The sequence below is a fragment of the Ursus maritimus genome, unplaced genomic scaffold (genome assembly GCF_017311325.1).
Source record: "Ursus maritimus isolate PB19 unplaced genomic scaffold, ASM1731132v1 scaffold_5, whole genome shotgun sequence".
NCBI lineage: Eukaryota > Metazoa > Chordata > Mammalia > Carnivora > Ursidae > Ursus > Ursus maritimus.
The window spans coordinates 88,545,093-88,571,571 of NW_024426663.1; the positions used below are offsets into that span (position 1 = coordinate 88,545,093).

Sequence of the window (26,479 nt, forward strand, 5' to 3'; positions counted from 1 at the left end):
ATAGTGTAGCTCAATTTTTAACTTTTTAAGGGACCTCCACACTGTTTTCCAGAGTGGCTGTACCAACTTGCATTCCCACCAACAATGTAGGAGGGATCCCATTTCTCCACATCCTCTCCAACAATTGTTGTTCCCTGCCTTGTCAATTTTTGCCATTCTAACTGGCGTAAGGTGGTATCTCAGTGTGCTTTTGATTTGAATTTCCCTGATGGCTAATGATTTTGAACATTTTTTCATGTGTCTGTTAGCCATTTGTATGTCTTCATTGGAAAAGTGTCTGTTCATGCCTTCTGACCATTTTGTGATTTATTTCTTTCTTTTGTATTGAGTTTGAGAAGTTCTTTGTAGATCTTGGATACCAGTCTTCTACCTGTAGTGTCATTTGCAAATATCTTCTCCCATTCTGTGGGCGCCCTCTTACTTCTTTTGACTGTTTCCTTGGCTGTGCAGAAGCTTTTTATCTTGATGAAGTCCCACAAGTTCATTTTATCTTTTGTTTCTCTGCCTTTGGAGATGTGTCATGAAAATGTTGCTGTGGCTGATGTCGTAGAGGTTGCTGCCTGTGCTCTCCTCTAGGATTTTGATGGATTCCTGTCTCACATTGAGGTCTCTCATCCATTTGGAGTTTATTTTTGTGTATGGTGTGAGAGAGTGGTCAAATTTCATTATTTTGCATGTAGCTGTCCAATTTTCCCAGCACCATTTATTTAAGAGACTGTCTTTTTTCTACTGCATGTTTTTTCCTGACTTGTCAAAGATTACTTGCCCAATGAGCCGAGGGTCCATTTCTGGGTTCTCTATTCTGTTCCATTGGTCTATGTGTCTGTTTTTGTGCCAGCACCATGCTGTCTTTGTGATCACAGCTTTGTAGTACAGCTTGAAATCCGGCATTGTGATGCCCCCAGCTTTGTCTTTCCTTTTCAACAATTCCTTGGCGATTTAGGGCTTTTCTGGTTCCACACAAATTTATGGGTGGTTTGTTCAAGTTATTTGAAAAATGTCACTGCTATTTTGATCGGTTTAGCATTGAAAGTGTAGATTGCTCTGGGGAGCATAGACATTTTAACTATGTTAATTCTTCCGATCCATGAGCATGGAATATTTTTCCATCTGTTTGTGTCTTCCTCAATGTCTTTCAAGAGTGATTTATAGTTTCTAGAATATAGATCCTTTATGTCTCTGGTTAAGTTAATTCCAAGGTAACATGATTTTCGGTGCTATTGTAAATGGAATGGATTCCCTACTTTCTCTTTCTTCAGTCTCATTGTTCGTGTCTAGAAATGCAACTGATTTCTGAGCATTGATTTTGTGTCCCGCCACATTACTGAATTGCTCTATAACTTCTAATGGTTTGGGAGTGGATTCTTTTGGGTGTTCCATATAGAGTAACATGTCATCTGCGAAGAGAGACAGTTTGACTTCTTCTTTGCTGATTTGGATACCTTTTATCCCTTTTTGTTGTCTGATTGCTGTTGCAAGGACTTCTAGTACTATGTTGAATAATAATGGCGAGAGTGGGCATCTTTGTCGTGTTCCTGATATTAAGGGAGAGGCTTCCAGCTTTTCCCCATTGAGAATGATATTCACTATAGGCTTTTCATAGATGGTTTTTATGAAATTGAGGAATGTGCCCTCTATCCCTGCACTCTGAAGTGTTTTAATCAGGAATGATGCTGTATTTTGTCAAATGCTTTTTCTGCATCACTTGAGAGGCTCATATGGTTCTTGATTCTTTTATTGTTGAAATTATCTATCATACTGATTGATTTGCAAATGTTGAACCACGCTTGCATCCCAGGGATGAATCACTTGGTCATGATGGATAATCCTTTTAATGTACTGTTGAATCCTATTAGCTAGGATCTTGTTGAGAATTTTGAAATCCATATTCATCAGGGTTATCGGTCTGTAATCTCCTTTTTGATGGAGTCTTTACCTGGTTTGTGAATCAATGTAATATTGGCATCATAGAATGAGTTTGGTAGTTTTCATTCTGTTTCTATTTTTTGAAAGGTATTATTCTTTCTTTGAATGTTTGGTAAAATTCCCCGGAGAATCCATCAGGCCCTGGTGTTTTGTTTTTGGAAGGTTTTTAATCAGTCCTTCAATCTCTTCATATTTAATTGGTCAACTTAAAAAATCAATTTCTTCCTGTTTGAGTCTTGGTAGTTTATAGGTTTCCAGGGAGGCCTCCATCTCTTCCAGGTTGCTTAATTTATTGGCCTAAAGCTGTTGATAAAAGTTTCTAATGATCCTTCCTATTTCATTGGTGTTGGTTGTGACCTCTCCCTTTTCATTCATAATTTTATTAATTTGGGTGCTTTCATTATTCTTTTGGATAGGTCTTGCCAGTGGCTTATCTATTTTATTTATTCTTTCAAGGAACCAGCTTCTAGCTCTGTTGATCTGCTCTACTGTTCCCCTGGTTTCTAATTCATTGATCTCTGCTCTAATCTTGATCAACTGCTTTCTCCTGCCTGGATTAGTCTTATTCCTCTGTTGCTGTTCCAGCTTCTTGTGGTGAGAATGTAAAATCTGCATTTTAGATTTTTCTATTTTTTTGTGTGAGCCTTGGATGGCTATGTATTTTGCACTTTGGACTTCCTTTGCAGTGTCACATAGGTTTGGGACCATTGTGTTTTCATTCTCATTGGTCTCCATAAATTGTTTAAATTGATTTTTAATTTCCTGGTTTATCAAAGATTTTATTTATTTATTTGACAGAGATAGAGACGGCCAGCGAGAGAGGGAACACAAGCAGGGGGAGTGGGAGAGGAAGAAGCAGGCTCCCAGCAGAGGAGCCTGATGTGGGGCTCGATCCCATAACGCCGGGATCACGCCCTGAGCCAAAGGCAGATGCTTAACCGCTGTGCCACCCAGGCGCCCCTTAATTTCCTGGTTTATCAAATTTCAAAGCGTGGTCTGAGAATATGCAGGGAAAATTTTCAGTCTTTTGATACTGGTTGAGACCTGTTTTGTGACCCAGAACATGATCTTTTCTGGAGAATGTTCCATGTGCATTTGAATAGAATGAGTATTCTTTTGTTCTGGGGGATAGTGTTCTATATATATCTATGAAGTCCATCTGGTCTAGTATGGCATTCAAAACTCTTGTTTCTTGATTTTCTGCTTAGGTGATCTATCTATTGCTGATAGTGGAGTGTTAAGGTCCCCTACTATTAAAGTATTTTTACCTAAATGTCTCTTTTTTCTGGTTAAGAGTTGGCTTGTGTGTCTTCATGTTCCCCTGTTGGGGCATAGATATTTCTAATTGTCATATCCACTTGTTGGATACATTCCTTAAGAATAATATAGTGCCCTTCTGTATCTCTAACTATAGTCTTTAGCTTAAAATCGAAAATGTCTGATATGATATTTGCTACCCCAGCTTTCTTTTGAAGTCCATTGGCATGAAAGATGATATTCCATCACTTTACTTTCAGTCTGGATGTATCTTTAGGTTCAAAATGAGTCTCTTGTAGACAGCAAATGGATGGGTCATGTCTTTTTATCCAATCTGCAACCCTGTGGTGTTTTATGGGAGCATTTAGGCCATTTACATTGAGACTGAATATTGAGAGATATGATTTTAATGATGCCATGTTGCCTGTAAAGACTTTGTTTCTATAGATTGTGACTTTCTGTTCTGTATTACTTTTGGGGCCTTTTTACTTTTATAGAACCCCCCTTAATATCTCCTGTAAGGCTGGTTTTGTGGTTACAAAATTGGTCAGTGTCTGGCGATCCTGGATGGGCCTTATTGCTCCATCAATTCTGAATGACAGCCTTGCTGGATAAAGGATCCTTGGCTTCATGTTTTTCTCTGAAAGAGCTTTAAACATCCCCCCCCCCAACCCTTTCTCTCATTCCAAGTCTGTGTAGACAGGTCTGATGTAATCCTGATATCCTTGCCTTGGTACGTGAGAAATTTCTTTGCCCTGGCCACTTTCAATACTGTATCCTTGGATCTAATATTTGCGAATTGCACTATTACGTTATGTGGTATAGGTTTGTCGAGGTTGAGCTTGGGAGGGGTCCTCTCTGCCTCTTGGACATGAATGCTTGTTTCCTTTGCTAGATTAGGGAAGTTTTCAGCTACAATTTCTTTAAATATCTCTTCTAGACCTCTCTCTTTCTCCATCACCTCAGGGATGCCAATAATTCTGATATTGGAAGGTTTCATTGAGTCAGTAATCTCCCGTAGCTTTTTTTCATGAAAATGGAGGGTTTTTTTTCCCATGTTATCTCTCTTTCCTTCTTTTCTATCATCTCATCATCTAACTCACTAATTTGATCTTCTGCCTCATTTACCCTGCCCTTCAGAGCACCCAGTTTAGTCTGCATCTCATTCATAGAATTTTTAAGTTCAGCCTGATTAGATCTCATTTCAGCCCTAAGAGATTCTATATTTTCGTTAATATTTTTCTCAAGCCTAGATATCATCTTGATAATTTTACTCTGAAATCCATTTCTGACATCTTGGTTATATCCATATCCATTAGTTCTGTGGCAGAGGCCACAGTCTCTCTTTCTTTCCTTTGTTGGGGATTCCTCCTCTTTGTCATGCTGATGAGGTGTGTTTGCGAGAATGTATAGAGTCCAAACTATTGACCGCGACCCAAGCAAGACACACCTGTTTTATAGGGACCTTAAGGATGTAGTTTCTTGTTCTTTCAGCCTGCCTTCTGGAGGAGGGGCCTGCCGTGCTGTTACTCAGGCAAAACTGTTTGGACAGAGTTGCCCTGCCCCCTGAGGGAGAGGGGCTGGGCTCAGTGAGAACCACTTTTTGGAGGCTTTTGTTCTCTGGCTGCTTTCTATGTCTCTTCTGAGTGTCAGAGGAGCAGTGACCGTATCCAAACCTCTCTCTCAGAACAGAGAGATCACAGTCTGCTCCTCACTGAGCTCTCCAGGCCACACTGACTCTGTTTCTGTCTGTGATGCTAAGAAACCACAGTGTCCTGGTTTGTGCGCCCCACAACCACTCTCCCAGTCCTTGCTTCTAGGGCCAGGCACATCTCTGCCCTTTGTGCTTCTAAAACCCTCAGCTGCACACAGTTTGCTCACGTGTTCCCAAGCTCCAGGTTTCAGTCTGGTTTCCCTGCTGCTACTGGTCTGCTATTGCAGCCACTTCCCAGCGTGGGAGGCTTCTGCCTTCCCAGGGCAGGAGTATGGTGGCTCCCTCCCCCTTCTGTTTATCTACTGATACTTGCCCGCAGACTCTGGGCTCCCTGCTTCATACCTCAAGGCCAAGCACCAGAGATGTTCTGTATGGTGACTAAGGTATAATAATAATAATAATAATAATAATAATAATAATAATAGAATAGAAAGAATAGATTGCTCTGGGTAGCATAGACATTTTAACTATGTTTATTCTTCCTTTCCATGAGCATGGAATGTTTTTCCATCTTTTTGTGTCTTCTTCAATGTCTTTCATCACTGTTCTGTAGTTTCTAGAGTACAGATCCTTTTACCTCTTTGGTTAGGTTTATTCCAAGATATCTTACGGTTTTTGGTGCTATTATAAATGGAATCGAATCTCCAATTTCTCTTTCTTCAGTCTCAATGTTAGTGTATAGGAAAGCAACTAATTGCTGTGCATTGATTTTGTAAACTGCCTCATTACTGAATTGCTTAAGGGTTTCTTATAATTTGGGGTGGAGTATTTTGGGTTTTCCACATAAAGTTTCATGTCATCTGTGAAGAGAGAGAGTTTGACTTCTTCTTTGTGAATCTGAATATCTTTTATTTCTCTTTCTGATTGTTATTGCTACAACTTCTAGTGCTATGTTGAACAATAATGGTGAGAGTGGGCATCCTTATCGTGCTCCTGATGTAAATGGAAAACCCCTCAGCTTTTCCCCATTGAGAATGATATTCGCTGTGGGCTGTTCAAAGATGGTTTTTATGAAATTGAGGAATGTACCCTCTATCCCTACACTCTGAAGGGTTTTAATCAGAAAAGGATGCTGTATTTTGTCAAGTGATTTTTCTGCATCAATAAAAAGGACCATATGATTCTTGTCTGTTCTCCTATTAATGTGTTCTCCCACGCTGATTGATTTGCTAATGTTGAACCACCTTGCATCCCAGGGATGAATCCCACTGGTCATGATGGATAATCCTTTTAATGTACTGTTGGATCCTATTAGGTAGGATTTTTTGAGAATTTTGGCATCCATATTCATCAGAGATATTGGTCTGTAATTCTCCTTTTGGGTGGAGTCTTTCCTTGTTTTGGGATCAAGGTAATACTGGCCTCATAGAATGAGTTTGGTAGTTTTCCTTCTGTTTCTATTTTTTGAAACAGCTTCAGGAGAATAGGTATTATTTCTTCTTTGAATGTATGGTAGAATTCCCCACGGAATCCATTAGGAGCTGGACTCTCGTTTTTTGGGGAGGTTTTTGACAACTGCTTCAATCTTGTTACTGGTTATTGGTCTATTTAGGTGGTCAGTTTCTTCCTGTTTCAGTTTTGGGAGTTTATAAGTTTCCAGGAAGGCACCCATTTCTTCCAGGTTGCTTAATTTATTGGCATATAGTTATTGATAATAGTTTCTAATGATTGTTTCTATTTCCTTGGTGTTAGTCGTGATCTCTGTCCTTTCATTAATAATTTTACTAATTTGGGTCCCTTCTCTTTGCTTTTGGATAAGTCTGGTGAGTGGTTTATCGATCTTATTAATTCTTTCAAAGAACCATTGATTTCTGCTCTAATCTTAAGTAATTCTCCCCTCATGCGTGGCTTAGGCCTATGTTGTTCCATATCCAGCAGTTAAAGGGGTAAGTATAGGGTCTATATTTTAGATTTTTCTATTCTTTTGACTGAGGCTTGAATGGCTATGTATTTCCCCCTTAGGACTGCCATTGCAGTGTCCCATAGGTTTTGGACTGATGTGTCTTCATTCTCATTGGTTTCCATAAATTTCTTAAGTTCTTCATTAATTTCCTGTTTGATAAAAACATTCTTTTTTAAATTATTTTTATTTTCTATTTTGTTATTTTTATTTATTTATTTTATTATTTTTGATATTTTTAATTTTTAGTTTTTATTTTTTATTATTTTTATTTTTTATTTATTTTTTAATTTTTTAATTTTTTATTTTTTATATGATATTTTTTTTGTTGTTTTAAAAATTTTAAATTTTACTGTTCTATAACCACACTATTTTTTGAGATCTAGCCATGATTTTTTTAACTTAATAGTATTCCTATGACATGGATTTAGCACATTTTTCTTAACAATCTTTTTTACTTAGTATTCCATCACGTAAATACAAAACATTTTCTTTATACAATTTCTTTTTTTTTTTATAATGATTTTTTATTATATTATGTTAGTCACCATACAGTACATCCCCGGTTTTCGATGTAAGGCTTGATGATTCATTAGTTGTGTATAACACCCAGTGCACCATGCAGTATGTGCCCTCCTTACTACCCATCACCAGCCTATCCCATTCCCCCACTCCCCTCCCCTCTGTAGCCCTCAGTTTGTTTCTCATAGTCCATAGTCTCTCATGTTTCATTCCCCCTTCTGATTACCCCCCCTTTCTTTATCCCTTTCTTCCCCTACTGATCATTCTAGTTCTTATGTTCCATAGATGAGAGAAATCATAAGATACGTGCCCTCCTTAATACCCATCACCAGCCTATCCCGTGCCCCCACTCCCCTCCCCTCTGAAGTCCTCAGTTTGTTTCCCAGGGTCCATAGTCTCTCGTGGTTCAGTCCCACTTCTGTTTACCCCTCCTTCCTTCTTCCCCTCTTCTCATACGATCTTCCTGTTTCCTATGTTCCATAAATGAGTGAAACCACCTGCCTCTATCACGGTTGAGAATCCTACCTGCTCCTCTAGTTGTTACCTCCCCAGTCCTCCATTCTGATTCATAAGAACGTTGTATCTGAGTTTTACTGAGGTCATTATCTGCTTCAAGCAATGCATAGGGAGATGAAAATGAGTGGCAGGCATAATTCTACATGTGTATATAGACAAGGGAAGCAACTCCCTCACCAACTAGTTCCCGCTGCCTAGGGGAATGCAGGTGAGGGTTTGGGTTGGCAACATCAGCCCTTGTGTGAGCACCGACTTTGGGAAGGGAAGCACAAACCTTCATTCCATAACATTCTGCCAAACTAAATTAAACACCTCAGCACCAAGAAGGCCGTGCAGCTTTCTCTATACCTCTGTATAGGGAAACTCTCCCAGAAAATGTCTAGACTTGTGAGTCAACAAGAGGGAAACACAGGCATGGTTTAGTCAAGTGTCTTACTCAGGGAAGGGGTACATGAGGTGAGTGCTCTGGACCTGGCCCAAGTCAGTCCCCAGTGAAGACAGACTGCCATGGCCACGGAGAGGAAGGCAGAGGTTGCCTGAGTTCCTCCATAGGAGTCTCCAGGGGAAGTGCCAGAAATTGGCCAACTTCAACCTGATCATGAGAAACTTTCCCAAAGAAAATAGCCCAGCTTGTCAAGGACTGGAGGTGTTTTGATAAGGGAGCAACTTTATCTGAATCCCCCAGCTTCTGCCCTTGGCCTAGATCCCAGCACTCAAGAGCTGTATCTCCCGCCCAGGGCTCCATGGACCACCTTGCTTGGTCCCCTCTCTCCCCTTATCTCTTGCTACCAGGGTCTTGTTCCTCACAGTCAGTGTGCTCACTTCTGTTGACCACACCCAGCAGGAAGTGCTTAGTTTTGTATATTTGTTATTCTTGGTGCAACTACAAAATAGGAGCAGTTGGTATTTTTACAATAATAGGAGGACTGTACAGAAACCAGGAAACTCCGCTGCTCCTCTATCCAAACACAGCCTGAAAACCTGTTTTATGCCCCACCTGGGACTTATAGAGAACTAACTGACCCCCTCAAGACTCCCAGAAGCTTCCTGGGAAGGCTACAGCTGGACTTGGGCCAGGTGAGTGTTTCCTACTTTAAGGGCTCTCGTGTATGTCTTTACTTACTACACACACTCTGTCCCTATTCTTTTTTTTTTTTTAAGATTTTATTTATTCATTCGACAGAGAGAGAGACAGCCAGTGAGAGAGGGAACACAAGCAGGGGGAGTGGGAGAGGAAGAAGCAGGCTCCCAGCGGAAGAGCCCGATGTGGGGCTCGATCCCAGAACACCAGGATCAGGCCCTGAGCCAAGTCAGACGCTTAACGACTGAGCCACCCAGGCGCCCCTGTCCCTATTCTTGAGTGACAGGGAGACCCCACGGGCTTTCACCAAAGGAAAGCAAGCATTGAGGAGCATGAGAGCATCTGCCAACATTCTTCCTTGTACTTTACGTAAACACCACACCTGCAAGGCTCTGCTGGGTGAAATCACCCAGAACGTGGCAGATGAATCTCAGAACATGTGTCCTTGAAACTGAATTCACCATAAACAGTAAAGCTTAGGTGTGTCTTAGCTTCAGGCCACGACAGCGAAGGAGCCCTAGGGCTCATTCCCCTCCCCCAGCGTTCTCTGTGCTCATGATAGAACAGAGCCAGGATCAGGCAGTACTCTTACACCAGTACGTGATGAGATGGAGTCCACTCACTGGAGGATGTGTCTGAGTCATTCTGTGGACAGATGAGGATAAGAGAAATGATATCCAAGAGCAGATGGACACAGCACCAGGTGGAGACAGCTGCTGTCTCTCCAGCTCCAGGACGAATAACTTGTGTGGGAGCCAGAGGGGCCAAGATAGTGAGGAGTGACCTTTCCCTCCCCTGGCCATGTTTTCTTCACTGCCGTTAGTCTCCCAGTGGTGTCTTACCTCCCACCAAACAGAAAGACAGAGCATACGAAAGAGGGACAGCCAGAGAAAGAGACAGAAATTAACTCAGCCTCTGATGTCTGTGCCCAGCAGGGATGGCAAATGCACGTGATCCAGTCATCTTTCCACCCAGCTGCTCCATTGTCTTCATTATCCTGCAGCTCCTGTCCTGCAGTGTCCCTGCAAAAGGTAGGAGAGCTCCCCCCACCCCATGCTAGGAGGATGCCCCCTGTATGGAGAGGAATGCCAGAGGGGGCTGAGCTGGCACCTTCCAACACCAGCCATCAGCCAAGGATCCAAGCAGTCCTTTCCAGGAGAGAGGGCCCCTTGTCTCCTCACACCCAGCCTAACCATGGCTTTCCGATCTGATCTCCTAAGGGAAAGCTGATTTCTCTGTCTGTGGGCCTGGCAAAACCGTTCTGGCTGTGCTGGGGGAGAATGTGGAGCTACCATGTCATCTGTCCCTCAATATCAGTGCCAAGGACATGGAGCTTCGGTGGTACAGGGACCAGCCATCTCAAGTCGTGCACCTGCACAAGAATGGGACAGACCTGAAGGAAGAACAGATGAGGGAGTACCAGGGAAGGACCACCTTCCTGAGTGCTAGGCTGGACCAGGGAAAAGCCACAGTGAAGATACACAATGTCACAGTTTTTGATAACGGGACCTTCCACTGCAACTTCAAAGATGGCACCGTGTCCGCAGAGGCCAGGCTGTTGCTGACAGTGGCAGGTAAGGGCAAGCTGCTGGGGCTCATGGTCTCCCCCAGAGCTTCTCCCCAAAGCTGAAGCCCAGTGCAGATCATCCCATTATGGCCCAAGCCTGAGCATGTCCCACAAATGCAGTAACATTTTCGCCAGGGGCAGTGATTCTTAGGAAACGCAGTTCAGGACACTGGACTTTGTTTTCTAAGTTTGCTTCTCTCCCTTTCCTGAGCCAATCCGCAAAGAGGGGAGCAGAGGTAGAGAGCGAAGGACAGAAGCAGAAAGAGAGACAGAGACACAGGGAGGAAAAGAAACTAATTGTGCAGTATAGGAAAGATTTTCGATCTTCCTGGGCCTTTTCTGTTTTTCCTGTGCTTTCTGGGAACAAGGGTAATATATGGCATATAAACATTACACAGAGTAAGTAGTCAGTAGTAAGTGAAAAATCTCTAATCCCTGCTGGAATTCTCAGGATCTGTACTTTTCTGATGGAAGCCCTGGTGGTTATGGAGACTGGGATGGGCGTCTCTTCCCACAGGGCTGGGCTTGAAGCCCAGAATCCAAGTGAGAGCCGTGCAGGGTGAAGGTTTCTGGGCACAGTGCACCTCGGAGGGCTGGTACCCAGAGCCCCAGGTACGATGGAGAGACTTCAGGGGACAGGCCTTACCTTCTATGACCCGCCTCTCAGCCTCGCCAACAACAGGCCTCTTCGCAGTGGTGTCCAATGTGACCATCCAGGACAAGGAGGTGTGGGGCCTCTTCTGCTCCATCTCCAGCCCCCTCCTCCGGAAGAAGAAGATGGTCAACCATCACCTTCCCCGTGAGTGTTCTGTTCTGTTCAGGCCACAAAAGCTCTGAACACCCTGGACAATAGGTAGCTAATATCCAATACCTTGCACGGTGACAAAATATTTTTCTTGTGATGAGAACTTTTATGATGTACTCTCTTACACTTTCCAAAGATACAACACACCACCATTAACTACAGTTGCCCTGCTGTTTATCACCTCCCCAGAACTTCTTTATTTCATAATTGGAAATTCATACCTTTTGCCCCTTATCCTCCATTACACCCACCCCCATCTCTCTTCTCTGGAAATGACCAATCTCTTCTCTGCATCTATGAGCTGGGATTTCTGGTTTTCTGGGAGTTTGGGGTTTTTTCTTGTTTTGCTTCATTTTAGATTTCAAACATACATAAGATCATACAGTATTTTTCCTGGATGACCCACATCACTTAGCAAATTGCCCACAAGGTCCATCCATGTTGTTGCAAATTGCATGATTTCCTTTCATTTATAGGTGAATACTATTGTATTGTATAAATATATTTTTTCTTTATCCATTTGCCCATAATGGACAGATGGGTTGTTTCCATATCTTCACTATTGTAAATAACACTGCAATAAACATAGAGGTGCTTATAACTTTTGAGTTAAATATTATATTTTCTTTAGATAAATGCCCAGAAGGGATTGACAGAGCATGTGGTAGTTCTACTTTCAAATTTCTGAAGAACATCCACCCGGCTCTCCACAGTGGCTGCACCAATAGCTCCTTTCACATTAGTGCTAAACAATATTCCATTGTCTGGATGGGCCACAGCCTATTTATACCTTCACCTTCTGAAGGACACCTTGGGGGCTTCGAAGTTTCACTCTGCACATAATTTTCGTTTCCAAACAACCTCAAGCTTATGGAAAATTTGCAAGAATGGCGTGCAGTATGCTGTTGAGAGCCACCCAGTGGCTTCTGCCATTTGCTTACCATTTCTCCTGTGCATCTGTCCAGGGCTGTCCAACCAAACACACAAGTATTTCTGAGTCATTTCAGGTTAGTTATAAGCATCATGTCCCCTGACCCACAAACCCTGTCGTGTGTGTGTCCTAAGAACACAGGTGCTCTCCTTCCCTGATATTCTTGCCTCCCTGGCTCTCTTTTAGCTCCATTGTCCAGAAGTTTCCCGTCAATGGCATGGAGGACAGTGCTGCCTCTGATCCTAACTGTGGCAGGGCTTGCCACAGTTGGAGCCACCTGTCTCTTCCAGAAATGTCAGAAAGACAGGAATATGGTGCAGCTGAAAGAGGACTTTATGAAGCAGAGAAGCAGCACTCCCAAGGTAAGCAGGTCCCGGCAGGACAGATATGTCCCTTCCACCCAGGGCACAGATGTGGAGCCCTGCATGAAGTCTCCTATGTGCACCCTCAAGCACGGGATGGATGGGAGAGGCCTGCCTAGGACGTAGCTCAGGGACTGCCCACTTACCATATGCTCAGTGAAATCCTCTATCTGGGAGAGGTGTGCAGCTGCTCTTCAGTGGGTGACTTCGGGAAAGCTGGAGTGTCTCCATCACAGAGACAGACAGCTCTCAGCTTGAACCCGGGAGTGTCTATCAGTTGGGGATGATGAGAGCATCCTGAAACTGCTCAAGTGAGAAATGCAGCAGTGTGCCTGGCACGTGCCAGGGTCTCATTGTGGGTGCAGGGACCATCATCAATATGCATTGTTGCATTCACCCACCCACTCCCCCCCTCCCCGCCTGCTGTGTCCTTGGCCATAGCCATCAGGCTCCAGTCTGGGAGCACAGCCCAGAGTCTCCATGACAGACGTGGGGAGGCAGGGCTATCAGGATATGCTCCACCAAAGCCTTCCCTAGAAGAAAATGACCCAGATTACTGTTTTATTGGGCACCGAAGAACTTGTATTTGTTCAGGCTTTCCAGGGTCACAGCTAGAACTAGCCCTTTTTTTACTTAGTTTCCCAGAACTTGAGATCTGGCCCCATGGATCAGCACAATCCCACAGTTTCACATCTTCCGTTTCATTGTAGGCTGGACAGAGGACAAGGTCATCTATGCTGAGGGCCATGCTGGGTGCTGGAAGCCTCTGCCCCTGCATGTGTGTGTATGTGTGCATGTGTGTTTGTGTTGTGTGTGGTTGTTGTACACTTATGTTCACATGTGTGTGTTTGTGTGTGCACATATGCATGCACAGGCACTTGTGTGTGTGTGTGTTCCTTTCTGTTCCAGAGTGCCTAAGTGCTGTGCTAAATGGTTCATGACAGTCACATGGTTCTAAACATCAAGTTTCAGCTGCCCTGAGAGAACTTAGCTCCTGTTTACTACCTGGGGGAGAGAGAGAGACTTGCAGAGCCTAGGCAGAAAGACAGCCAGCTCTCCTGAGGCACAGCCACTGGCAGGGTGGGAGGACACTGTTACCACAGAGAGTGCAGATCCAGGGACTTTCTACCCCGGGACACCATCTAGGTGGAGGTGTGGGGTGGAGAGAGGAGAGTCTGGCCGTGGACAGGGAACCCTTAGGACTGGGAGGGCCATAACTCCAGACCATGAACCAGGCACCTGAGAGGTATCAGGGAAAGTGGGGACACCTGTTTGAGCACAGCCACTTGTCGAGGGTTCAGAAGGCGACAGAGAGAAGCCAATCATCACTCATTAACTCGTTAATTCATATAAAATAGTGACCAGACCCCTCCTGTGTCAGCAGCCAGCCATCTATTAGTGAATGAAATGGCTTCCTCCTGTCCTCAAGGCACATAGATTCTATGTGGGGATGCAAGCCATCAGTCAGTGATTTTTCATTAACCAAAACTAGAAAAAATCAGAGTAAATATTATAGGAATGAACTGGAATACAATAATAAAGTTGGCCAGAGAGCGTTCATGTAGGATGTCCAGGGCCCTGGGGATGCTGGGATGGCATCATCTAAATGAAGGGCTAGGTGACCCTAGTGGGACCACAGCCTTGCCAGGAGGAGGGGCGGACCCACCACCACGGCAAGGAGAATGCCATCTGTGGTGTGCTGGGCTTGTGGAAGAGGATCCAATGGGGTGAATAGGCTTTGGATGCCCAGACCTGCAGAGCCTGGAAGGCCAAGGTAGGGCTCTGGATGTTACATGAAGCACGGTGCAGAATGAATGAGGGGGTTTAAGCTGGGGAGAGGCACTGATGGAGGAGAGGAAACAGCCTTGAGATGGGTCCTGGGGCCACAAGTAGCAGGGTTCAGCATCGGCAAGGCAAAGTGAAGAACCCAAGGTGACCCTTGTAGCAATTGTTCCTGGTCCCATGGTGTCTCCAACTAACAGAAGTCTTGGGACAAAACAAGACTGATTTAGGCCAAAGAAGTGAAAATCATCTTAGACCTCTCAAGAGTGAGATGTTTTCAGACATCCAGCTTGGAACATCAGATAAATCACTAGATATACAAACAAGTATGGAACTCCCAGGAGAAATGTGGATGGGAAATAGGAATTAGGGGTCCATGGCATATATCTGGCCTTGAATATTAGGAAAGTAAATGAGGAAGTTCTCCATTTACACTTAATATACTTAATATTATTCTATCCTTGGAGAACCTGGTATTTGAGGATCTCTTTGAGCAGGACTCCAGGCAGAGCTGTGGAAAGTTGTGGGAGGGCCAAGGGAAGCTTCACCCCTGAAATCCAGAGATACGATGCAGTAGGGAGAAGTAGAGTGAGTTAAGAATGGGACATGACCCAGAAAAAGTGGCCAGTATGCTACATGATGAGAAGTGTCCTCTGTGGAGACAGCTGGAAGAAAAACCTCAAAATTATTGTCCATGCAGCTGTGGAAGAAACTGGTGAGTGGAGAATCAAGCAGAATGCTTTTTAGGGGGGGTTGTTTTGGATTAATCTAAGGTCCTTGTTAGTAGAGCATGTGTGTCCTCTCTGTCTCTGTCTGTCTCTCTTTCTAGCTCTCTCCCTGTGTCATCTGTGCCTGTCTCTTCTTGTCTCATTCTCTATATCTCTCTCTGTCTCTCCCTGTCTCTCTGCCTCTCTCTACCTCCCTGTATCTATCTGTCTGTGTCTATCTCTCCTTATCTCTCCCTGTCTCTGTCTCTCCATTTCTTTCTCCATCTCTCTCTCCCTCCATCTGTTTATCTGTCTCTCCTTGTCTGCCCCTCTGTCTCTATCTCTCCCTGTCTCTCTCTGCCTTTGTTTTGTCTCTATCTCTCTCCCTTTGTCTCTCCATTTCTTTCTGCCTCTCCCTGTCTCTATCTCTCTCCCTACATCTCTATGTCTCTATCTCTCTTTCCTTTTCTTATTCTGTCTTTGTCTCTATCTCTGTCCCTATGTCTGTCTGTCTCTGTCTGTCTGTCTGTCTCTCTCTCTCTCTCACACACACACACACACACACGTGCTGAGACACACAGCACAAGAGGGCAAGCAGACCTCACAGTGTGCCAGCCATGTCCCCTCATCGCTAGAAATCCACCCCTGGCTCCCACCTGGAGCTGCCTCAGCTGCACTGGGATGGCCTGTTTGCACAGGGCCCTGGGCAGAAAACAGGGGGACCACAGGGACTCCCAGGGAGGCTGCGGTTTCACCTAACCCAGAGGCACTAGAGTCCACTCCATGCAGGAGCGCAGGTTGGGGACACAAACCCCCAAGCCTAACCCTCTCCTCTTCCCACAGTGAGCCCATCCCTGCCCTGACACCGCAAGCCCCAAACTCGCTCTGTCTGAGGATGGGAAGAGTGTGAGGCGGCTGTTCTTTGACCAGGAGCTGCCAGATGTTCCCAGCAGATTTGACCAGGACCCCTGTGTGCTGGCCCGGGAGCAGTTCTCTGCTGGGAGGTATTATTGGGAAGTGCAGGTGGGGCATAGGAAGGCCTGGAACGTGGGTGTCTGTCTGGAGAGCTTGGATCGGAAGGGAAGGATCCCCAAGGCCCCCCAGCATGGACTCTGGGCCCTGGAGCTGTACAAGAAGACGTTCTGGGCCCTTGCCTTCCCAAGAGTTCGCCTGCACCCTCCAGAGCCCCTGCATCAGGTGGGCATTCTCCTGGACTGTGATGCTGGCACAGTCTCCTTCTACAATGTGGACAATGGATCCCTCATCTACATATTCTCTGGACTCTCCTTCTCAGAGCCCCTGAGGCCATTCTTCTGCCTCTGGACACACGACCCCACCCCCCTCATCATCTACTCAGATTGCCAGCCCCCAGAGGCTGTGAGCTCTCCTCAGAGCCAGGTACCGGAGAGCATGAGGACCCTCCTCCAACAAGACCCATGAACTCTCTGCTCTAGCCTGTCATAGATTTGGGGGAGACATATCCATTCTCCATGCCAGCTAGGCCCATACAAGGGTGTACCTTTCTGAATTATCCTGTCTTATCTTCATTTTCCTTCCCTGTGGAATACTGACAATGTATTACGGGCTGAATCATGTACCCTCAAATTCACATGTTGAAGCCCTAACCCCCAGGACCTCAAGATGGGCTGTATTTGGAGATGGGGTCTTTAGAGAAGTGGTTAAGGTAAAAGGAGTTCACTAGAATGGGCCCTGACCCCGTATGACTGGAGTCCTTATCAGATGATGGGATTAAGGCACAGACACACACAGGCGAACGACCACATGAGGACATGGGGTGGAGATGGTATGTACACACCAGAGAGAGAGAGACCTCGGGAAGAACCACCCAAACCCACAACTGGATCTGGGACTTCCAGCCCACAGGACAGGGACACAATAAATCTGTGTTGCTTAAACCTCCCAGCCTATGGTATGTGTTACACAGCCCAAGCTGACTAAAGCACCATATCATTACACACAGTGAGGTGCTTTTCTGAAATGTACTTGAGGGCATTTGCAAAGCATTGGGCCCAGTGCCAGACATGAAGTATTTGCTCAGTAAATGCCAGCCTTCCTCATCCCCTCTTCCCTCTCCTTCCCCTCGTCTTCCCTTTTCCACTCCTCCCTTTGTGCTACCCATTTGACCTTCTCCTTTCCCAAACTCTCCTTTTTTTTTTAAAGATTTTATTTATTTATTTGACAGAGATAGAGACAGCCAGCGAGAGAGGGAACACAAGCAGGGGGAGTGGGAGAGGAAGAAACAGGCTCATAGCAGAGGAGCCTGATGTGGGGCTGGATCCCGTAACGCCGGGATCACGCCCTGAGCCGAAGGCAGACGCTTTAACCACTGTGCCACCCAGGCGCCCCTCCCCAAACTCTCCTTAGCCTCCTCCCTCTATACCCACATCCTCTCTCCCACCACCCCATTCCTGTCTAACGTCTCCCCTCCCCCTTTCCCTCATTCCACCTCCCCCTCTCTCCCTTCCCTTCTTCCCGTCCTCTTCCCCTGCCCTTTTCTCCTCCACCCCTCCTTCCCTTCCTACTCTACTTCCCCTCTTCTCCTCTTGTCTTCTCTCTCTTACCTACCCATTACTCCTTCTCCTGCTCTCCTTCCCCCCCACCCAACTCACAACAGCCTGGACATCTGGTCTACCTTGTCACTTGTCTCCTCTATGCTCACCATGGTAATTCAGTACAGAATAATATGGAGGCTGAGACAAAGATTGCAGGGCTTCCCATGTCAGTCAGAGAAGCAAATGAAAATGAAAACATGGCAATTCAAAACCTCTGGGATGAGACAAAGTATATAGCAATACAGGCCTACCTCAAGGAGCAATAAAAGTCCAAAATATACAACCTAACACTACACCTAAAGCAGCTGGATAAAGAACAGCAAATAAAACCCAAACCCAGCAGAAAAATGGGAAAGAATAAAGTTTGATAAAACAGTAGAACAAATCAATGAAACTAGGAGCTGGGTCCTGAAAGAATTAATAAAATGATAAGATCCTAGTGAACACTATATCAAAAACTAATGATGTATTATATTTTGGCTAAATGAACATAATTTAAAATTTTTTTTTTACTTTGTGGTCACTGTAACATTTTGGGGGGTGGGACAGGGAGGAAAAGTAACAATAGTCCATTTGTCCCTGACATCTATTCAGAGCAGTGTGCAGAATGTAATGCTCTTTTGTAAGAAACGTTTTATGATTTTTAAAATAAATTTAGTGAACCTAAAAAAATTTTTTTTCTTAAAAGATCCTAGCCAGATGTCTCAAAAAGTAAAGAGAAACAACCTTTTAAATAAAATCATGAATGAAAGAGGAGAGATCGGGGGCGCCTGGGTGGTGCAGGCGTTAAGCGTCTGCCTTCGGCTCAGGGCGTGATCCCAGTGCTCTGGGATCGAGTCCCACATCAGGCTCCTCTGGTGGGAGGCTGCTTCTTCCTCTCCCACTCCCCCTGCTTGTGTTCCCTCTCTCGCTGGCTGTCTCTCTCTGTCAAATAAATAAATAAAATTTTTAAAAAAAGGAAAAAAGAAAGAGGAGAGATCGAAACCAACACTGCAGAAATACAAATAATTACAAGACAACATTATGAACAATTCTATGCCAACAAATTAGGCATTCTTGAAGAAATGGATACCTTCCTGGAAACAAATAAGCCACCAAAACGGAAACAGGAAGAGATAGAAAACTGGAACAGACCCATAACCAGCAAAGAAATTGAATCAGTATTCAAAAATCTCACAACAAACAGGGTCCAGGGCAAGATGGCTTCCCAGGGAAATTCTACCAAATTGTTTGTTTGTTTGTTTGTTTATCTTTATCATTATTATATAATGTTAGTCACCATATAGTTCATCATTAATTATTTTTTCATTTTATTTTTTATTTTTTTTACTTAAGTACAATTTTATGAGCTTGGACAAAGGCATACACTCTCAAAACAATCACCACAATCAAGGTAGTAGATGTGTCCATCAGGTCCAAAAGTTTGTGTCCTTCAGTGTGCACCCTCTTAGCAAAATTCTAAGTGCATAACGTAGAATTGTTCACTGTATGTACTTTGCAGACTACAGCAAACCTCTAGAACTAATTCATGCATAACTGATGCTTGGCTGTGGGATATACAAGCGACAGAATTTTACTCAGCCTTAAAAAAAAGAAAGAAAGAAAAAGAAAGAAAGAAGAAAGAAGAAAGAGAAAGAAAGAAAGAAAGAAAGAAAGAAAGAAAGAAAGAAAGAAAGAAAGAAAGAAAGAAAGGAAGGAAGGAAGGAAGGAAGGAAGGAAGGAAGGAAGGAAGGAAGGAAGAAAGAAAGAAAGAAAGAAAGAAAGAAAGAAAGAAAGAAAGAAAGAAAGAAAGAAAGAAAGAAAGAAAGAAAGAAAGAAATCCTGCCATTTGTGCAGCTGAACCTGGAGGATGTTATGCTAAGTGAAGGTAGCCAGCCCCGGAAGGACAAACACTGCATGATTACACATCTAAGAAGTATCTAAAAGAGTCAAACTTACAGAGGCAGAGACTAGAATGGTGGTTTCCTGGGAGCTGGGCAGAGTTTGCTATTGGCACTTTCTAAATCAGCAGCAGGAGTCTGCTGCTGCTCTGTCCTCTGACTTGAAGCGTCTCGATTTCTAGACCCAGGAGATTGCATAGTCAAGGAGGGTGGAAGAAGATACAGGGCACAGTGGTCACTGAAAACCAGAGGAGCAAAAGCCCTGGAGGGAGAAGATACAAGAATGGAGGAGAACCGGCGGGAAGTTCTCCCAGAACTATGCATCATTAGTTTTTTTTATCTGATGGTCACCATACAGTACATCATTAGCTTTTGATGTAGTGTTTCATGATTCATTGTTTGCATATAACACCCAGAGCTCCATGCAATACATGCCCTCCTTAATACCCTTTACCAGGCTAGCCCATTCCCCCACCCACTTCCCCTCTGAAACCCTCAGTTTGTTTCCTGGAGTCCATAGTCTCTCATCGTTTGTCTCCTCTGATTTCTCTCTTTTTTTTTTAAGATTTTATTTATTTATATGACAGAGAGAGAGACAGCCAGTGGGAGAGGGAACACAAGCAGGGGGAGTAGGAGAGGAAGAAGCAGGTTCCCAGAAGAGGAGCCCAATGCGGGGCTCAATCCCAGGACTCCAGGATCACGCCCTGAGCCAAAGGCAGACGCTTAATGACTGAGCCACCCTGGCACCACCTCCTTCTCTGATTCCCCCCCCCTTCAGTTCTCCTTCCTTTCCCCTAATGTCTTCTATACTATTCCTTATGTTCCACACATGAGGGAAACCATATGATAATTGTCTTTCTCTGCTTGACTTATTTCACTCAGCATAATCCCCTCCAGTTCCATCCATGTTGATGCAAATGGTGGGTATTCATCCTTTCTGATGGCTGAGTAATATTCCATTGTATATATGAACCACATCTTCTTTATCCAACGTCTGTTGAAGGGTATCTTGGCTCCTTCCACAGTTTGGCTATTATGGACATGGCTGCTATGAACATTGGGGTGCATGTCCCCCTTCTTTTCACTACATCTGTATCTTTGGGGTAAATACTCAGTAGTGCAATTGCTGGATCATAGAGTAGCTCTATTTTTAATGAGTTGAGGAACCTCCACACTGTTTTCCAAAGTGGCTGTACCAACTTGCATTCCCACCAACAGTGTAAGAGGGGTTCCCCTTTCTCCACAGCCTCTCCAACATTTGTTGTTTCCCACCTTGTCAATTTTTGCCATCCTATCTCGTGTAAGGTGGTATCTCAATGTGGTTTTGATTTGAATTTCCCTGATGGCTAGTGATCTTGAACATTTTTTCATGTGTCTGTTAGCCATTTGGATATCTTCTTTGGGGAAGTGTCTGTTCATGACTTCTGCCCATTTTTGGCTTGATTATTTGTTTTTTGAGTGTTGAGTTTGAGAAGTTCTTTAGAGACCTTGGGTACTAGCCCTTTATCTGAAATGTCATTTACAAATATCTTCTCCCATTCCTTGGGTTGCCTCTTAGTTTTGTTGACTGTTTCCTTTGTTGTGCAGAAGCTTTTGTCTTGATGAAGTGCCAAGAGTTCATTTGTGCTTTTGTTTCCCTGGTCTTTGGAGACATGCCTAGAAAGAAGTTGTTGCAGCCCAGGTCAAAGAGGTTGCTTCCTGTGTTCTCCTCTAGGATTTTGATTGATTCCTGTCTAACTTATAGGTCTCTCATTCATTTAGAGTTTATCTCTGTGTATGGTGTGTCTTGGTGATCACAGCTTTGTAATATTGCATGAAATCAGGCAACGTGATGCCCCCAGCTTTGTTTCTCTTTTTCAATATTTCCTTGCCTATCCGGGGTCTTTTCTGGTTCCATATGAATTTTAGGATTATTTGTTCCAGCTCTTTGAAAAATGCCAGTGGTATTTTATTTATTTATTTTATTTTTATTTATTTATTTTTCCCAAAAGCCATGTTTTATGTTTTTATAATAATTTTTTATTATGTAATGTTAGTCACCATACAGTACATCATTAGCTTTTGATGTAGTATTTCATGATTCACTGTTTGCGTATAACACCCAGTATTGCACCATGCAATACATGCCCTTCTTACTACCCATCACCAGACTATCCCATTCCCCCACCCCCCTCCCCTCTGAAGCCCTCAGTTTGTTTCTCAGAGTCCATAGTCTCTCATGCTTCATTCCCCCTTCTGATTACCCCCCTTTCTTTATCCCATTCTTCTCCTACCGATCTTCCTAGTTCTTATGTTCCATAGATGAGAGAAATCATATGATAATTGTCTTTCTCTGCTTGACTTATTTCACTTAGCATTATCTCCTCCAGTGCCGTCCATGTTGCAGCAAATGTTGAGAACACGTTCTTTCTGATAGCTGAGTAATATTCCATTGTATATATGGACCACATCTTCTTAATCCATTCATCTGTTGAAGGGCATCTCGAGTCCTTCCACGATTTAGCTATTGAGGACAATGCTGCTATGACATTGGGGTGCATATGGCCCTTCACTACGTCTGTATCTTTGGGGTAAATACCCAGTAGGGCAATGGCTGGGTCATAGTGTAGCTCAATTTTTAACTTTTTAAGGGACCTCCACACGGTTTTCCAGAGTGGCTGCACCAACCTGCATTCCCACCAACAATGTAGGAGGGATCCCCTTTCTCCACATCCTCTCCAGCAATTGCTGTTTCCTGCCTTGTTAATTTTTGCCATTCTAACTGGCATAAAATGGTATCTTAGTGTGGTTTTGATTTGAATTTCCCTGATGGCTAATGATTTTGAACATTTTTTCATGTGTCTGTTAGCCATTTGTATGTCTTCATTGGAAAAGTGTCTGTTCATATCTTCTGCCCATTTTATGATTTGTTTATTTGTTTCTCGTGTATTGAGTTTGAGAAGTTCTTTGTAGATCTTGGATACCAGTCCTTTATCTGTAGTGTCATTTGCAAATATATTCTCCCATTCCGTGGGCTGCCTCTTAGTTTTTCTGACTGTTTCCTTGGCTGTACAGAAACTTTTAATCTTGATGAAGTCCCATAAATTCATTTTATCTTTTGTTTCTCTTGCCTTTGGGGATGTGTCATGAAAAAGGTTGCTTTGGCCGATGTCGTAGAGGTTGCTGCCTATGTTCTCCTCTAGAATTTTGATGGATTCCTGTCTCACATCGAGGTCTTTCATCCATTTGGAGTTTATTTTTGTGTATGGTGTGAGATAGTGGTCAAGTTTCATTCTCTTGCATGTAGCTGTCCAATTTTCCCAGCACCATTTATTGAAGAGACTGTCTTTTTCCCACCGGATGTTTTTTCCTGCTTTATCAAATATTAGTTGCCCAAAGAGCCGAGGGTCCATTTCTGGGCTCTCTATTCTGTTCCATTGGTCTATGTGTCTGTTTTTGTGCCAGTACCATGCTGTCTTTGTGGTCACAGCTTTGTAGTACAGCTCGAAATCCGGCATTGTGATGCCCCCAGCTTTGTTTTTCCTTTTCAACAGTTCCTTGGAGATTCGGGGCCTTTTCTGTTTCCATACAAATTTAAGGACTGTTTGTTCCAGTTCTTTGAAAAATGTCCTTGGTATTTTGATCGGGATAGCATTGAAAGTGTAGATTGCTCTGGGTAACATGGACATTTTAACTATGTTAATTCTTCCGATTCATGAGCATGGAATATTTTTCCATCTTTTTGTGTCTTCTTCAATGTCTTTCAAGAGTGATTTATACTTTCTAGAATATAGATCCTTTACGTCTCTGGTTAAGTTAATTCCAAGGTAACGTATGGTTTTTGGTACTATTGTAAATGGGATGGATTCCCTAATTTCTCTTTCTTCAGTCTCATTGTTCGTGTCTAGAAATGCAACTGATTTCTGAGCATTGATTTTGTATCCCCTCACGTTACTGAATTGCTCTATAACTTCTAATAGTTTGGGAGTTCTAACTACTATGTTGAATAATAGTGGTGAGAGTGGGCATCCTTGTCATGTTCCTGATCGTAAGGGAAAGGCTTCCAACTTTTCCCCATTAAGAATAATATTTGCTGTAGGCTTTTCATAGATGGCTTTTATGAGCTTAAAAAAATGTACCCTTCTATCGCTACACTCTGAAGGGTTTTAATCAGGAAAGGATGCTGTATTTTGTCAAATGCTTTTCCTGCATCTATTGAGAGAATCATATAATTTCTGTTTTTTTGTTTTTTGATAAAATCTAAGACACTGATAGATTTGCGAATGTTGCACCACCCTTGCATCCCAGGGATGAATCCCACTTGGTCATGATGGATAATCCTTATAATGTACAGTTGGATTCTATTAGCCAGGATCTTGTTGAGGATTTTGGCGTCCATATTCATTAGGGAAATCGGTCTGTAATTCTCCTTTTTGATGGGGTCTTTGCCTGGTTTGGGGATCAAGGTAATATTGGCCTCATAGAATGAGTTTGGTAGCTTTCCTTCTGTTTCTATTTTTTGAAATAGCTTTAGGAGAATAGGTATTATTTCTTCTTTGAATATTTGGTAGAATTCCCCGGGATATCCATCAGGCCCTGGCGTTTTGGTTTTTGGAAGGTTTTAAATCACCATTTCAATATCTTCATAATTAAATGGTCTGTTTAAAAAAGCAATTTCTTCCTGTTTCAGTCTTGGTAGTTTATAGATTTCCAGGAAGGCCTCCATCTCTTCCAGATTGCTTAATTTATTGGCATAAAGCTGTTGATAAAAGTTTCTAATAATCCTTCCAATTTCATTGGTGTTGGTTGTGACCTCTCCTTTTTCATTCATAATTTTATTAATTTGGGTCCTTTCTCTATTCTTTTGGATAAGTCTAGCCAGTGGTTTGTCAATTTTATTTATTCTTTCAAAGAACCAGCTTCCAGTTCTGTTGATCTGCTCTACTGTGCTCCTGGTTTCTAATTCATTGATCTCTGCTGTAATCTTGGTCAACTGCTTTCTCGTGTATGGATTAAGCCTATTCCTCTTTTGCTGTTTCAGCTTCTTGAGGTGAGAATATAAAAACTGCATTTTAGATTTTTCTATTTTTTTGAGTGAGGCTTGGATTGCTATGTATTTTCCCCTTAGGACTGCCTTTGCAGGGTCCCATACGTTTTGGACCATTGTGTTTTCATTCTTGTTGGTCTCTATAAGTTGTTTACATTGATATTTGATTTCCTGATTTATCAAATCATTCCTTTGCAGGATGGTTCTTAGTCTCCAAGTGTTTGAGTTTCTTCCAAATTTTTCCTTGTGGTTGAATCCCAATTTCAAAGCATTGTGGTCTGAGAATATGCAGGGAATTATTTCAGTCTTTTGGTATCAGTTGAGACCTGTTTTGTGACCCAGAACATGGTCTATTCTTGATAATGTTCCATGGGCATTAGAATAGAATGAGTATTCTTTGGTTCTGGGGTGTAGTGTTCTATATATATCTATGAGGTCCATCTGGTCTAGTATAGCATTCCAAGCTCTTGTTTCTTTGTTGATTTTCTGCTTAGGCGATCTATCTATTGCTGATAGTGGAGTGTTGAGGTACCCTACTATTAACATATTTTTATCTATATGTCTCTTTATTCTGGTTAAGAGTTGGCTTGTGTATCTTGCTGCTCCCTGTTGGGGGCATATATATTTATAATTGTCATATTCACTTGTTGGATACAACCTTTAAGAATAATATAGTCCCCTTCTGTATCTCTAACTATAATCTTTAGTTTAAAATCCAATCTGTCTGATATGAGAATTGCTACCCTAGCTTTCTTTTGAGGTCCATTGGCATGAAAGATGGTATTCCATCCCTTTACTTTCAGTCTGAATGTATCTTTAGGTTCAAAATGAGTCTCTTGTAGACAGCAAATGGATGGGTCATGTCTTTTTATCCAATCTGCAACCCTGTGGTGTTTTATGGGAGCATTTAGGCCATTTACATTGAGACTGAATATTGAGAGATATGATTTTAATGATGCCATGTTGCCTGTAAAGTCTTTGTTTCTATAGATTGTGACTTTCTGTTCTGTATCACTCTTGGGGCCTTTTTATTTTTATAGAACCCCCCCCTTAATATCTCCTGTAGGGCTGGTTTCATGATTATGAAATTGGTTAATGACTGGCGATTCTGGAAGGTCTTTGTCTCTCCATCAATTCTGAATGACAGCCTTGCTGGATAAAGGATCCTTGGCTTCATGTTTTTCTCTGAAAGAGCTTTAAAAATGCCCCCCTAACCCTTTCTCTCATTCCAAGTCTGTGTAGACCGGTCTGACGTAATCCTGATATCTTTGCCTTGGTACGTGAGAAATTTCTTTGCCCTGGCCACTTTCAATACTGTATCCTTGGATCTAATATTTGCGAATTGCACTATGATGTGATGTGGCATAGGTTTGTCGTGGTTGAGTTTGGGAGGGGTCCTCTCTGCCTCTTGGACATGAATGCTTGTTTCTTTTGCTAGATTAGGGAGGTTTTTCAGCTACAATTTGTTCAAATATCTCTTCTAGACTTCTGTTTTTCTCCACACCCTCGGGGATGTCGATGATTCTGACACTAGAACGTTCCATTGAGTCAGTAATCTCCCGTAATTTACATCCTTGAGATTGGATTTTTTTGAGTTTCTATTTAGCTTTCTCTTCTACTAACCCATCCTCCAATTCGCCAATACGTTCTTCTGCCTCATTCACTCTGGTCATCAGAGCATCTAGTTTTGACTGCATTTGATTCATAGAATTTTTAATTTCTGCCAGATTCTCTTTCATTTCCGCCCTTAGAGATTCTATATTCTCGTTAATATTTTCGTTAATATTTTTTTCAAGTCTACACATCATCTTGACCATTGTTATCTGAATTCCATTTCTGATAATTTGGTTATATCCATATCCATTAGTTCTGTGGCAAAGGCCACAGACTCATTGTCTTTTCTTTGCTGAGGGGGATTTCCCCCTCTCGT

The 26,479-nt window shown here is 43.1% G+C and overlaps 1 protein-coding gene across 2 annotated transcripts; it reads left to right on the plus strand.

Moving 5' to 3' along the window:
* The first annotated feature begins 4,607 nt into the window (after window positions 1-4,607).
* Window positions 4,608-16,981, plus strand: BTNL10 (butyrophilin like 10). Of its 2 annotated transcripts, XM_040622735.1 has the most exons (8): window positions 4,608-5,280; window positions 8,757-8,912; window positions 9,852-9,947; window positions 10,137-10,490; window positions 11,001-11,282; window positions 12,406-12,581; window positions 13,292-13,359; window positions 15,914-16,981. In XM_040622735.1, exons 3-8 carry the CDS (start codon window positions 9,854-9,856, stop codon window positions 15,978-15,980), a joined length of 1,041 nt encoding a protein of 346 aa, XP_040478669.1. In that variant the 5' UTR covers window positions 4,608-5,280; window positions 8,757-8,912; window positions 9,852-9,853; the 3' UTR covers window positions 15,981-16,981. The 2 variants fall into 2 exon arrangements, with proteins under 2 accessions (XP_040478669.1, XP_008706488.1); XM_008708266.2 differs by lacking the exons at window positions 4,608-5,280; window positions 13,292-13,359 and having other exon boundaries at window positions 7,885-8,912.
* The last annotated feature ends 9,498 nt before the right edge of the window (window positions 16,982-26,479 follow it).